Below are 13,866 nucleotides of genomic sequence, written 5' to 3'. Positions count from 1 at the left end.
GGGGGGGAATGGGTGACTTCTGAGAAAACTGGAGGAATACATACCAACCTAGTATCCCCATAAAATGCAAATATAGTCTCTGGGTGCAATACACACAGCAGTATTGTAAGAACACTCTCAGACTAGACTGAGTCTCATTTGTTTTTTTCTTCTGAATTTCTTGGCTTCAATTCAGAAGCAGTTTGAGATAAAGAATGAACCAGGTGTGGATAGAAAGAATTTTCAGACTGTTTTCTAGCTCAAAAGGTTAGAAAATAGATGGCAAAGGTTCAGACAGGGGAGGAGACTCCAGGGGAATTTGTTGTTCCTTGTTTGTCTGGCTGCTGCTGCTGCTGGTGTGTGTATCTGTATGTGTGTGTGTGTGTGTGTGTATGAATGTGTGTGTCTATGCACATATGTGTGTGTGTGTGTGTGTGTCCCTGTGTCTGTGTTTATATGTGTGTGTCTGTGTTTGTCTGTGTGTGTGTGTGTGTGTCTGTGTGTGTGTGTCTGTGTCCATGTGTCATCTTCCTCTGTTCTCTATCTTACTTTTTGAGACATGGCCACTCGATGAGCCTAGCGCTCACTCACTCAGCAATACTGACTGGCCACGGAGCTCCGGCATATCTCACATCTGCCTCCTCAGTGATGGGTTTACAGGGGCATGCTCATGTCTGGTTTTTTATGTGAGCCCTGGGGATCCAAACTTAATTTCTTGTGCTTACACCACAGAAACTCTGCTGAGCCATCTTCCCAGCCTGTTTCATTCTATTGTCGTTCTCACTTGGTAGCCCAGGCTAGCCCACAATTCACCTTACCATGTACCTTCAAACTCAGGACAATCTTCCTGCCTCAGTCTCCAAGTGGGAGAATTAAAGGCATGAGCTTGCCTCTGTTTCATTCTGTCCCTCCCTACCAGGGCATTCCTGCTGCAGACAAGGTACAGATGAGCAGGCACTGATGTACGTGCTAATGGAAAGGAACTCTCTTTGGCCAGAGGAGCTGTTCTGTATGCAGAAGCCATCACGGTACCAGCCTGGCAGGGGAGACCAACCAAAAACCTACTTTTCTAAGCAGAGGAACATGAACGTGAGGTCCAAGGAACCAGAAAGCATCAGGAAAGCCACGAGAGCACAGGGCACAGCTGTGAAAGAATCTCACCTCCAAGGCACACATGCATGGATCTGACCCTAAACTCTACACTCAGGGCTTCCAGAACGGTTGTGGGACAGTTCACCGCCCAGCCCCAGACTGCCCACTGGCTGATGTACACAGGACAAATGCAAACTGCAATGTCAAAGCTTTGATGGAGAAACTAATAACTGAGAGCCAGCTCATCAGATAAAGGTGCTTAAACCGAGCGTACTGCATAGAGACTGTGGCACAGAGCAGGAGAAAGCATTGGAACAAGGCTAGTGAGATGGCGTGAGATGGCTCAGTGGGTAAATACATTGCAGCCAAGTCTGATGAGCTGAGCTCAATTCCTGGGCCCCATGTCATCAAAGGAGAGCAATGGCTGCTGAAGGTGGACCTTCACACACAAGCCATGGAGCACAGGCACAAAAAAATAAGAATAGAATAAAATGTTTAAAACACAGTAAGGGCTGGGGAGGTGGGCTGGTGATAAAGAGAATGCTGGCTCCTCTTTCAGAGCACCTAGGCTCAATTCCCAGCACCTCCGAGGCAATTCACAACTGTAACTCCAGTTCCAGGCCACCTGACACCTTCACACTCATGTGGATAGTACACCAATGCACATAAAAGAAGAATAAATTATCATTTAAAATGTTTTTTAAAATTAAAACCTGAAGAATAGTAAACATTAAAAAAAAAATTGCCGGGCGGTGGTGGCACACGCCTTTAATCCCAGCATTTGGGAGGTAGAGGCAGGCGGATTTCTGAGTTCGAGTCCAGCCTGGTCTACAGAGTGAGTTCCAGGACAGCCGGGGCTATACAGAGAAACCCTGTCTCGAAAAACCAAAAAACCAAAAAACCAAAAAAGAAAAAAAAAATTAACCCACATAGGGAATGTACAAAGTTGAATGTATGCCAGATGAGAATAATTGCCTACTTAAAAACAAAACAAAACAAAACAATACCCTTCAATGTTCTCCTGATATAAACTGGACCCATAATCTCATGATATTTGAAATGTATTTAGCACACAAAGAGCAGGAAAATGTCACCTCACAAGGGAAAGAGTGGAAAGACACCAACTGGAGTGAAAAGGATGGAAACATGGCCCTGTGACCAAGAAACACGAGAAGTATTACCCGGACAGAAAAACAAAAACAAAAACAAAAAACCAGATATTGGCAAAGAAATACAACACTAAGAAGAAAGTGCAAACTTGATTAAATTTTTAAAAACAAATTTCTTCCCTTTGGTGGAATGCAACTAGAAGACATATTAAAAAAACCTCCTTTAAAAATGATTTTCTTTGATTGTGTGTGTATAGATCTGTGTGTCTGTCTGTCTGTCTGTCTGTCTGTCTGTGTGTATGTAGACCAGACACCAACGTGGGATATCTTCCTCAATCACCCTCTACCTTAAATGTTTTGAAGACAGGCTCCCTCACCAATTCAGCTCGGCTGGCTCCTCAGCAAGCTCCAGTCATTCCTGTCTCTGTCTCCCCTGTCTCTGCCTCCCTCTCTCTGGGATTACGGGTGTGAGTCGCCATACCTGGCTTTTTATGTGAGCGATGGGGGATCTAACTCAGGTCCACATGCTTGTGTGGCAACTCTACCAACTGTGCCATCTCCCCAGCCCCAAGGTCACCTTCTTTCAAGAAATAGGACTGAATGGGCACAAGTGGTGCATGTCTGTAATCTCAGAGAAGTAGCAGAGGCAGGAGGATTGCTCTAAGCTTTAAGCCAGCCAGCAAGTTCTTGACCAGTAAGGTGAGACCCTGACTCAAAAACAGAAAAGAAATGGTAGCAAATTATCACTTTGGATGTGTCTGGGTCACATGAGAATATCAATACAGTGATGTATTAAGGGGAGTAACAGAACTACACAATAATTGTAATAAAAGGAAAACCCGAAACAAAACAAAAGTGCCTCAGCCTAATTACTCTGTGAGTTAAGGTCTCTCCACACCTAATGTAATCACTTGTTTCACACTTAAATTTAAACTATGCATAACTCCTAGGGCTGTATGTTTCCAAAAATGCAATTAGCTAATCAAAGATCTATTTGGAATCATCATTAAATACTAAGCATGGTGCTCAGTGCTGTTAAAATCAGATATGCGTGACCTCTAGAAGCAGCCATGTAAAACAGATCACTCGTGCAGAATCTGCAAAATGACCGAGCAGCTGAATCAAGACAATCCTTGACAGGAAAATGGAAATCCAATGCACAGAGAAATCCCAAACACCTGCTGAGAGCTTTGGAGGTGCCCCAGCCCCGCCCCGCCCCGCCCCGCCCCGCCCCGTCCCGCCCCGCCCCGCCGGCTCTGCTCCGCCCCGCTCTCCCTGCCAGGCTCAGTACCTTCCTGCTTCCCAGAGATCACTTCGGCCTGAGACTGTGAAAAGAGGAAGTCAAACTCCAACGGCAAATCTTTCACTAAATCTGCCAAGATAGCCAACTGTTGCCTGAGGAAGAGAACAAAAAAAAATCTCCAAGTTAATTATTAACCATCTTTTCACCTGAGACCAAGGTGGCTTCTGAGGCTAGGGTAGAAGGAGTGCTTGAGCCCAGCGGCAGAGGGCTAGCCTGGGGAACATAGTGAGTCCCTATCTCTTGAGCAAAACAAAAACCTCTTCTCACAGACTGCCTTCCATTAGTCTTGCTATGATGCTGCTCCATCTACCACGTGCCCTTGTTAAGCTCTGCTTCCTTTTGGTTCCTATTTTGACTTCAAAGGTTCAAACTGCATGCAAAGAGCAGGCTCCTACTCAAAAACTTTAAATAATGCAGTGTTGAGTGAGGAGCACATGGCTTCATGCCTCTGGGAGAGGATGAGTAAGTCAGGAAATCACAGCCCAGATTCACAGTCTATAAAATAGAACTACGTTGTTCCTAACCACTGTGAGAGGAAGAAGTCAATTACAAAATACAAACTCACCCTCAGAGCTTACACCGTACAGACAATGCCTCGCATGACTGCACAATCTATACTTGTGAGCTCCACAGGCGTTGGCATAATCTTTTATGTAAGCTAACAATTAACTTTTTAATCTTCTTTTTCATGTTTCAAGGGTTGACTTTTTTCTGTATAAAAATCTTATCATTTGAAAAACCCAGATGAGGTTCAAAACCCAAAGTTCATAAGAATTCCCCTTTCAAGGATATGACGTTTGAAACTTAGTATCTATGCAGGTATTTTTCTTTCTCCTGAGATTTCAAGTGTTTTCCTGGGACTATTAGACAAATTAAAAATAACCAAACAAAGCAAAGGATAATATGAATCCAGCAAAAATGTTAGTTAAAAATGTGACCAGCAGCCATCTCAGATTTGTACTGCATATGTGTGCGTGTGTGTGTGTGTGTGTGTGTGTGTGTGTGTGTGTGCGCGCATGTGTGGAGGCCAGGAGTCTGCTGTCTTCCTCAACTAGCCTCTTCCTTTCTAAAACATTAGATTTAAGCCAGGTGGTGGTGGCGCATGACTTTAATCCCAGCACTTGGGAGGCAGAGGCAGGTGGATTTCTGAGTTCAAGGCCAGCCTAGTCTACAGAGTTCCAGGAAAGTCAGGACTACACAGAGAAACCTTGTCTCAAAAAACCAAAAATTAAAAAAATAAATAAGATTTACTCATTTTATGCGTGGTTTGTCTACAAGTATATATGTGTGCCACATGCAAGCTTGGTGCCTGTGGAGGTCAGAAGAGAGCATTAGATCCCCTGGGGCTGAAGTTACAGGTGTCTGTGAACCACTATGTGGGTGCCAGGAACGGAACCCAGGTCTTACACAAGAACAAGTGCTCCTAACCACAGAGCCACCTCTCCAGCCCTCTGCTCTAGTGTTTTTTAGCCTGGGTTTCTTCAGTGAACCTGGAACTTTCTGGTTGGGTTAGACTGGCTTTTGGTTACACTGGCTGGCCGGCAAAGCTCCAGGGGAGCCTCCTGTCTCTGCAGTCCAGCATTGGGTTTACAGGCATGTGGGATGACAGGCTCCAGGGGAGCCTCCTGTCTCTGCATCCCAGTACTGGGATGACAGGTGTGTGGGATGACAGGCTCCAGGGGAGCCTCCTGTCTCTGCAGTCCAGCATTGGGTTTACAGGCGTGTGGGATGACAGGCATATGGGATGACAGGCATATGGACTGACAGGCGTGTGGGATGACAGGCGTGTGGGATGACAGGCGCCACTACACCTGGTTGGAGAGTCCAAACTCAAGGCCCTATCCTCCTGAGACAAGTACTTTCTCAACTGAGCCCTCTCCCCAGCCCATATTGGACTTTTAAAGTTATGTATTACAGGAATAGTCTATGGGGTCAGATAATTGTCAACATGAAGAATATTGCTACCATTAAAAGTACAGAGTTATACCTGAGGAACTAATTTCCCAGTACAATCTCGTATACAGTGTCTTAAGCTGTTAACTATAACACATAATAAGGTCTTTCAGGGTTCATAGGGTAGCTACGCTGTGAGGGGCTACCCATCTCTCTGAGTTGTGTATGGTTCTGAGCGGCCCACAGGGGAGGGCTTGCTGGGCCTGTTGTTAACAGAGAAGGATGGGTGCCAGCCTCCATTGCTGTTGGCACTGTGAACTCTCCACAGCACCTTGCTACAGTTTAAATGGTTAACCTCTTACTCAGTCAGGATACTTTACATTTTGTTTTGCTTTAGGTTTTATTTCATTCTGTGTGTATAAGTGTTTTGCCTACGTGTATGTCTGTACATCACACGTGTGCCTGGTGCCCATGGAGGTCAGAAGAGGGTATCAGATGCTCTGGAACTAAAGTTACAGATGACTGTGACTATCATGTAGGTGCTAGGAACAAAACCTGGGTCCTCTGTCAGAAGTGCTCCTGACTAATGAGCCATCTCTCTAGCCCCAAGCCGCTATACTTTAAAAATAAAATGTAATCCACATAATAAAAAAAAACCTATAGTATTATTTATTATAATAACCAGGGAAAACTAACATGATAACAAGGAAATTTAGGTAAGTAATTTATGAGCATCTATGTAATGAAATTAATGCCATATTGATGTTAAAAAGAGGTCAATTTATACTTCTACATGATAACATGAAAAGATCTTCAATATACTGTTTTGAGTTTGTTTAAAAAACAAAAACAGAGGTTGGAGATGGCTCAGAATTTAAGAGTACTTGCTCTTGCAGAGGACTGAGTTTGGTTAGCAGCATCCACATCAAATGACACAACCGCCTGTGACTCTGGTCTCCCGGCAACTTGTACTCATGTGTCCTTACCCAGGTAGATACATGTAATTAAAAATACAAATAAAATCTTAAAATTTTCAAAAGAAATTTTTAAAAACCCTCCTCATGTTCTGTACAGGAATGCAATGTTTATTCTCAACATTGTTTCTTTAATTAAACTTAGTGGCAAACTTGAGGAGCTACCCCACAGAGCAGGGCCCTGGATTACAGAGAAGACTCACTGTCCGGTCTTCTTTCCTTCCAAGCATGAAATGTATTGAAATGTCATACGGTTAAAAAAAAGTCTCACCAACATGACTTCCAAAACATGAACTGAGCAGGGATAAGACCAATGAGCATGCCAAGGCGGACAGGGAAGGGCCCGCTGGCCTCCGCCCTGCACAGAGGCAACCAAGGGAAGTGGGGAGCAAGAAAGGTGGTCATCCCAGGGAAGAGAGCACCAGTTGGCTGTCTGATGCCAAATGGGCAGTCCAAATAATATTATACACAAGTAATTTTCAGGAATATATGTATATAGATATAAACATGTAATAACAGTGAAGGAGAAAAGAGGCTATGAATTAGAAGGAGAATAAGGAGAGATATATGGGTTTGGAGAAAAGAAAGGGAAGGGAGAAATGTTGTAATACTACAATCTCAAAAGTTTTTTAAAAAATTTAAATTAAATATGATACTATAAATACCTTTGTGCAATTTTTAAGGGTATTTCCATTATAAAAGGATAGTAGAAAGTTTCTGTCTGCTTGTTGGCAAAGTGTATACAAATTCAAATGCAGTCCAAATGATTCATGAGCACTACTCACAATGCTAATGAAATAGCAGGGCCTTAATCATACAAAGCAGGTTCTTACGGTAACAGGCAGATACGGATCAGCAACTAACGTGCCTTAGAGGCAGGCATGATTTCATTAAGCCCAGAACGGACTCATGCATGCTGGAAAGGTGATCAGAAAAGAAGGGAAGCGAAGGCCCATGCTTGAGAAATGCTCAACACAGTGAAGACTAACACTCCGAGTGTCTGCACCCACAGTTGTCACAGAAGGACACAGTGGACCGACACAGGGAGTTTGTTCCCATGGAAACTTCCGTGACAGACACAATGCTGGGCAGTGCCAGGAGATGCCTTGTCTACTTTGCCCCAGACACACACATGGGGGCCAAATCACCAGCCAGGGCTCCTGTGCCCAGCCCTGCTGGGTGGCTCTGTCAGTTTGCCCTTTACCCTGGTTTCCTCCCCCAGCCTGGGTGGTGAGTCCGCCAGCACCCACTGACTTTGTGATCCAGCTGCCACCGATCCTCTTCCCAGGGTTTCAAAAAGTCTTTTAAAACGTATAGATTACTTATTTCAAAAAACAAAAATTCTGAACTGGGCAGTGGTGGCGCATGCCTTTAATCCCAGCACTTGGGAGGCAGAGGCAGGTGGATTTCTGAGTTCAAGGCCAGCCTGGTCTACAGAGTGAATTCCAGGACAGCCAGGGCTACACAAAGAAACCTTGTCTCGAAAAACAAAACAAACAAACAAACAAAAAAAAAATTCTGGAGCTGGCAAGTTGGCTCTGTGATTAAGAGTACTTGTCACTCTTGCAGAGGACCTGGGTTCAGTTCCCAGCACTTACATGGTAGCTCAGGACCATTTGTAACTCCAGTCCCAGAGGATCTGATGCCCTCCTTCTGAACAACTTGGACACAAGGCACACATGTGGTACGCACACCTATGTGTAGGCAGAATACTCATACACATAAAATAATAAAATAAATCTAAAAATGAAAAATTGTAGGAGTGGAAGATGCAGCTCAGTTAGCACAGTGCTGACGGAGCGCGAGCAAAGTCCCCAGCCCAGCCCTGGTGCTGCAGGGACCCAGCAAAGCATGATGGACCAGGCCTGGCACTAAGCCCAGCATTTGGAAGGTGGAGGCAGAAAAAGCTCAGCTTCAAAGTCACCCTCAGCTACACACACAGTGAGTTAGAGACCAGACCAGACTACATAAAGCTCTGTCTTGGCTGGATGTGGTGGTGCAAACCTTTGATCTCAGCTCTCGGGTGGCAGAGGCAAGTGGATCTCTATGAATTTGAGGCTATAGTGAGATCCTGTCTAAAATTAAGCAAATAGTGTGATTAACAGGATGATTATAGTTTTGTAGAAATTACATAGAGAAATTACAAAGAAAAGGCACCAACACAAAATGAAAGGGCTGGGAAGCAGAATGAACAGGTATTTTTTTTGTCCTGGTGTCCTTTTAGGACTTCGTTAATGATGTAAGGTTACAGCTTTAACATTTAAAGTGTGGCTCGTAACATCAAAATGAAATTCTACAGAGAGCTAAAAGGCCTCTCATGGTAACAATGACGACATAAATAGCCTGCCACTCACAGTCCACAAAGGACGTAAAGGAGCCCACTGAGCACTGACCTGGGGGGCATTAATTAAATTGCCTGGTGCACGCAGATTGAGGCCTTTCCATCAACATCTAGGAGTTTGATTATTATAAAAATATTAGTACTTAAGAAAATACCAAGAGAGAAAATTTAAACATGTGAAAAAGCAAACTGTAATTTACCAAGGAAAAATATTTCCACTAATGAGAAATGCCCAGTGCATATGAGACTAAGTTCATTCCTGAGGCTCAGTGACAACATCAACGCTGGGACTGCGCTCAGTATGCCACCGAAACCATAGGCAACAAAATCAACAAGTGGGAGGACACCAAACCAAAAAGCTCTGGAAACAACCGACAAAGTGAAAGGCAAGCCACAGAATGCGAGAAACATTTACAGACTGTGCATCTGATGGGGCTCAGTCCTCAAAACACAGGGGAGACTTTTACAACATAGCAGAAAGGAGGCTGCAACCTGATTTTAAAATGGGACTATGGGCTTGACCAGATATTACGCTAAGGACAAACAAATGACAACCTAGGGGACCCGATATTCACTTCTGGTCTCCGAAAGCAACTGCTCTCATGTGTGCTCACACACTCAGAGATTAAAACAATAAATATGAGAGGGTAAAAAAAAATTCATTAAGCTGAAAGAGGTCGTGTTGAGCCTGATATCTTGACACCTGGTCCTTCTTACGGAAGAGTATCAGAGGGAAGAGGATTTAGGTCAGACACCTCCTAACCTAGTTAGATACATCTTAGATACAATGTGCTTCCCAAAAAGGCTCCTGTGCCAACAACTGCCTCCCCAGCTGGTGGGTTCAATCACAGAGAGGAGGCTGTATGAGGACGCAGACACCATCTCTAGGTTGATTCATTGATGGAGTGATAATAAGCTGGTATTACTGGGAAGGGATGGGAACTTTTGGAGGTGAGCGCTAACAGGAGGAAGCAGCTCACTGAGGCACATCCTTGGGGGTTTTCTTGTGGCAGGGCCTTCTTTGTCTGGCTCTCCATCCTTGTGCCCGCGAGATAAGCCGCTCTGCTCCCCCATCCTCCCTGCCATGGTGTCTGCCTCACTGCAGGCCCATAAATAGTATAGCCAGCTCCGGATGAGAACTGGAGCTCAGAATAAATCTTTCTTTTTAGAACTGGCAGTGGTGGTGCATGCCTTTAATTCCAGCTCTTGGGAGGCAGAGGCAGGCAGATTTCTGAGTTCAAGGCCAGCCTAGTCTACAGAGTGAGTTCAAGGACAACCAGGACTATACAGAGAAACCCTGTCTCGAAAAACAACAACAACAACAACAACAAAATCCTGCTTCTCTTGGGTACATGTCATAGCGATCAGAGTATAAGGCAGAGAATGCCCTCACAATAAAATATAATTATGAAAACACAAGACTCTGGAAGTTCACTCTCAAACCAGGTCCACTAACATGCTGGGATCCAGGAGGCGACAGAGAGGGAAAGTCACAAACTAGGAGGTGCCTGACCCAAATACAACATCCTCTTCCCTCTAGCACTCTTCTGTAAGAAGGATCAGGTGTCAAGATGTCAAGCTGAATTTGGAATCAATCCCTCATTGGTTGGGGCGGAGGCTGAGGTTTGCGTGGCGGAGGAGGAGGGGCTCAGCAATCATCACAGGATGAGGCAGAGATAGAGAAGGCTGCATCAATGCTCCAGTCTCCCCAAGCGAGCCTCCTACGGCTCTTGTGCAAATATGGTCTCTCCATACCTCCTTCATGACCCAGTCACCACTGCCGCCACTCCCAATTGCAACCACACCCTCAATCCAAACTCAGAACCCCTTTGTCATCTCAGATAGACACTGATCCCAAAGCGGCAAATGACATAAAGATATGACTGTCTGAGCATGCAATAATCGGGTACAGAGATGGCTCTACCTGCTTCTGAGCAAGCTACCTTTGCCCCGCTGTGAACTCTGTGTGCTGAGCCTTCACCCACCTCCATCCTGGCTGCACGGGACTCTCTTCCCTAAGTCCTGTGAAGTCCTGAATCTCACCTTTCGGGGAGCAGCCTCATGCCCGCTGTGCAGAGGATGTAAAGGGGTGTCTCCCTGTGCTTCTTCACGGGCACGTGAGCCGCAGCGAAGCTCAGCAGAGGTCGAAGGTAATCGCTAGCATGTTCCGGAGTGTCTGCCATTGCGGAGATCCCTTAAGTAAAACAATACAGAACAAAACAACAATAACAAAAATATAAAAAGACATATGTGTGTATATACATGTATATAGCACACACACACATATATATATTTAAATGTAGATTACATAATACTCAAAAAATGAACACTCAGAAGATTCTGTTGAAGGAGCTGGGTGGTGGTGGTGCACTCCTTTAATACCAGTACCCTGGAGGCAGAGGCAGGTGGATCTCTAGGTTCAAGGCCAGCCTGAACTACAGAGAGAATTCCAGGACACCCAGGGCTACACAGAGAAACCTGTCTCACACAAAATCAAAAACAAACCAAAAAAGATTCTGTGGAAGGACCTACATTTACGTTTTTGAAAGAAGCAGGATGACAATGAATTTGAGATTCCTCTCACTATCCAGATCCCCACAAAAACAAGGGAGCTTCCTTCCCCCATTCCCTCTGATGCCCCAACCAGGTAAAAGATTAACAACAAGCCAAGCAGTAGTGGCACAGGCCTTTAATCCCAGCACTTGGGAAGCAGAGGCAGGCAGATTTCTGAGTTCGAGACCAGCCTGGTCTAAAGAGTGAGTTTCAGGACAGCCAGGGCTACACAGAGAAACCCTGTCTCGAACCCCCCCCCCCCAAAAAAAAAAGATTAACAACAAAACTCATTCTGATTAAGTACCTGGCTTTATTTTCTTAACCACAGGCTGGCTGTTCCGGTCTCTCATCTGTTTGATGTCCAGCAAGTCATGGGGGTTCCCATTATGCCTTGGCCAGAAGTAAACAAAAATCCGGGAGCCACTGCTACCACAGTCCACCACGAGTCCATAATTCAGATTTGGGTCTTCCGTGTTGGTGGCTTCGAGGTCTCCTACCCGAGCCAAATATCTAAGAAGGAGAAAAGTAAAAATGAGTCAGGACCACAAAGAGTACTAGTGCTTGCTTCAGTTGCCTATGAGTCTTCACCAACATCTTATACTTCCTATGGGCCAAGCTTTTGTGTACTTGGGTTATATCTACATATTCTTGGCATATCACAAAATTAAGAAAAAAATCTTTTGTTTGGTTGGTTTTGGTTTTGAGACAGGGTTTCACTATGTAGACCTGGTTTGCCTGGAGCTGGCCTTGAACTCACAAGGGTTACTTGCCTCTGCCTTCTGAGTGCTGGCATTAAAGGCATATGCCACTAGACCCAGCAAATGTTTAAATATTAAATATTATTCACATAGCTAACAATAAATTCATTCTAACACCATATATTTATATTACACATATACACACATACCTATGCTACACTTCCTGAAACAAGAAATAGAAAGAGTGGTATTGTTTCATAATTTCACAAATGCCTTTTGTGCCTTGATTAACTTCTCATGTTTGCTTCGGTATTCAGTGCGCACTACAGACATGGCATTTGATAGCGAAGCCTTTCACACCAGCTGCAAGAGGAATAAGATTTTCTTTCTTTTTAAGTTTTTTTAATTTATTTAATTGGTTGACTAACCAAAAGACCTGATTGAACCTAGGGTTTCACATGGCTAAATAAACACTATATCACTGGGTTACATGGTCAGACCATGAAGTAGTTCTGACAAACCTTCAGAACGCGGCAGATACTCTGTATCCATGCTGTAACTTGAAACAAGTAGAGTTTCTTTGAGATTTGCTGCAGTCGGGATCTAAAACTACCTTCATTGTGGTTTCTACTGCCGTCATAAATGCCATGACCAAAGCCCTTTGGGCAGCAAAGGGTTATTTCATCTTACTACTTCAGATAACATCTCATCACTTCGGGAAGTCAGAGAAGGGACTCAAGGTAGGAACCTGGTGGCAGGAACTGAAGCAGAACCCATGGAGGAGTGCTGCTTACTGGCTTGCTCCTCCTGGCTTGTTTAGCTTGATGTCTAACACCACCCAGGACCACCTGCCAAAAGGTAGCGCCACTCACAGTGGTCTGGGCCCTCTGTCATTGTCTATTAAACCAAATAATGCTCCACAGACTTGCCAACTGGCCAATCTTAGGGAGACATTTTCTCAATTTTTTTAGGTTTCTCTCTTTCCATAAGAATCTAGCCTGTGTCAAGCTGACAAAAAAACAAAACAGCAACAACAACAAACAAAAACTAACAGGCCAGGCATGGTGGCACAAGTCTTTCATCCCGATGTTCTAGAGGCAGAGGCAGGTGGATCTCTGTGAGTTCAAGACCTGGTCTACCATAGTAAGCTCCAGGCCAGCCAAAGCTACATAGTAAAATCTTGTCTCAAAACAAAACAAAAACAAACTAACTAAACAAAGTCAACACAAAAACCCCACTCAACAAAATTTATAAGCCAGGCAGTGGTGGCGCACGCCTTTAATCCCAGCATTTGGGAAGGAGAGACAAGTGGATTTCTGAGTTTGAGGCCAGCCTGGTCTACGGAGTGAGTTCCAGGACAGCCAGGGCGATCCAGATAAACCTTGTTTCTAAAAAACAAACAAAAAACCCAAAAAACAAAAAACAAAAAGAATTATATTCTGTTGTATTAAAATCTATTGGTTTATCTTACACTAAAAAAGAATGGCTTTTTATAAGAAGGCATGATTCTTTAACATCATTATTGGGAAAGAAATCTGACTCAATGATTTGATGCAAATCTTCCTAAAGTTGACACATTTTATTTTACAGTGAATTTTCAAAAAATTCACTAATATCAGCACCAGTGTTTCTCATAAAAAATCTTTAAGGTACTGGGAAATGCCAAATTCACAATTGCAAAACTGAGCTAAATTCTAACTCCTACTTGGAAGCTCAAGTCACTTAAGTCCTGACATCTATGTTCTTTGGAGGTAACAGGTTTATCTCACTCATTTTCAAGAAAGGTCTGCAGGTGAAGAGTGTAACCTCATGGTAGACGGTACATGGTACCATCTGGCATGTACAAGGCCCAAGTATGTCAATTCTTTTTCATTTTTAAGATAATATATATATATATATATATATATATATATATATATATATA

At 44.0% G+C, this 13,866-nt stretch overlaps 1 protein-coding gene across 1 annotated transcript in view; it reads right to left on the bottom strand.

Moving 5' to 3' along the window:
- Entpd7 (ectonucleoside triphosphate diphosphohydrolase 7) overlaps window positions 1–13,866 on the bottom strand; it is a 45,717-nt gene that overhangs the window by 16,160 nt on the left and 15,691 nt on the right. The window contains exons 4-6 of the mRNA XM_031390390.1: window positions 11,549–11,754; window positions 10,735–10,885; window positions 3,472–3,575 (exon numbers count right to left, since the gene is read on the bottom strand). Of these exons, the coding sequence (XP_031246250.1) occupies window positions 3,472–3,575; window positions 10,735–10,885; window positions 11,549–11,754 (461 nt within the window). The remainder of the gene's footprint in view (window positions 1–3,471; window positions 3,576–10,734; window positions 10,886–11,548; window positions 11,755–13,866) is intronic.

Source organism: Mastomys coucha, unplaced genomic scaffold (genome assembly GCF_008632895.1).
Source record: "Mastomys coucha isolate ucsf_1 unplaced genomic scaffold, UCSF_Mcou_1 pScaffold21, whole genome shotgun sequence".
NCBI classification, from domain to species: domain Eukaryota; kingdom Metazoa; phylum Chordata; class Mammalia; order Rodentia; family Muridae; genus Mastomys; species Mastomys coucha.
Note: the sequence above shows the minus strand (reverse complement) of the source record. Positions and strands in the feature narration are given on the sequence as shown.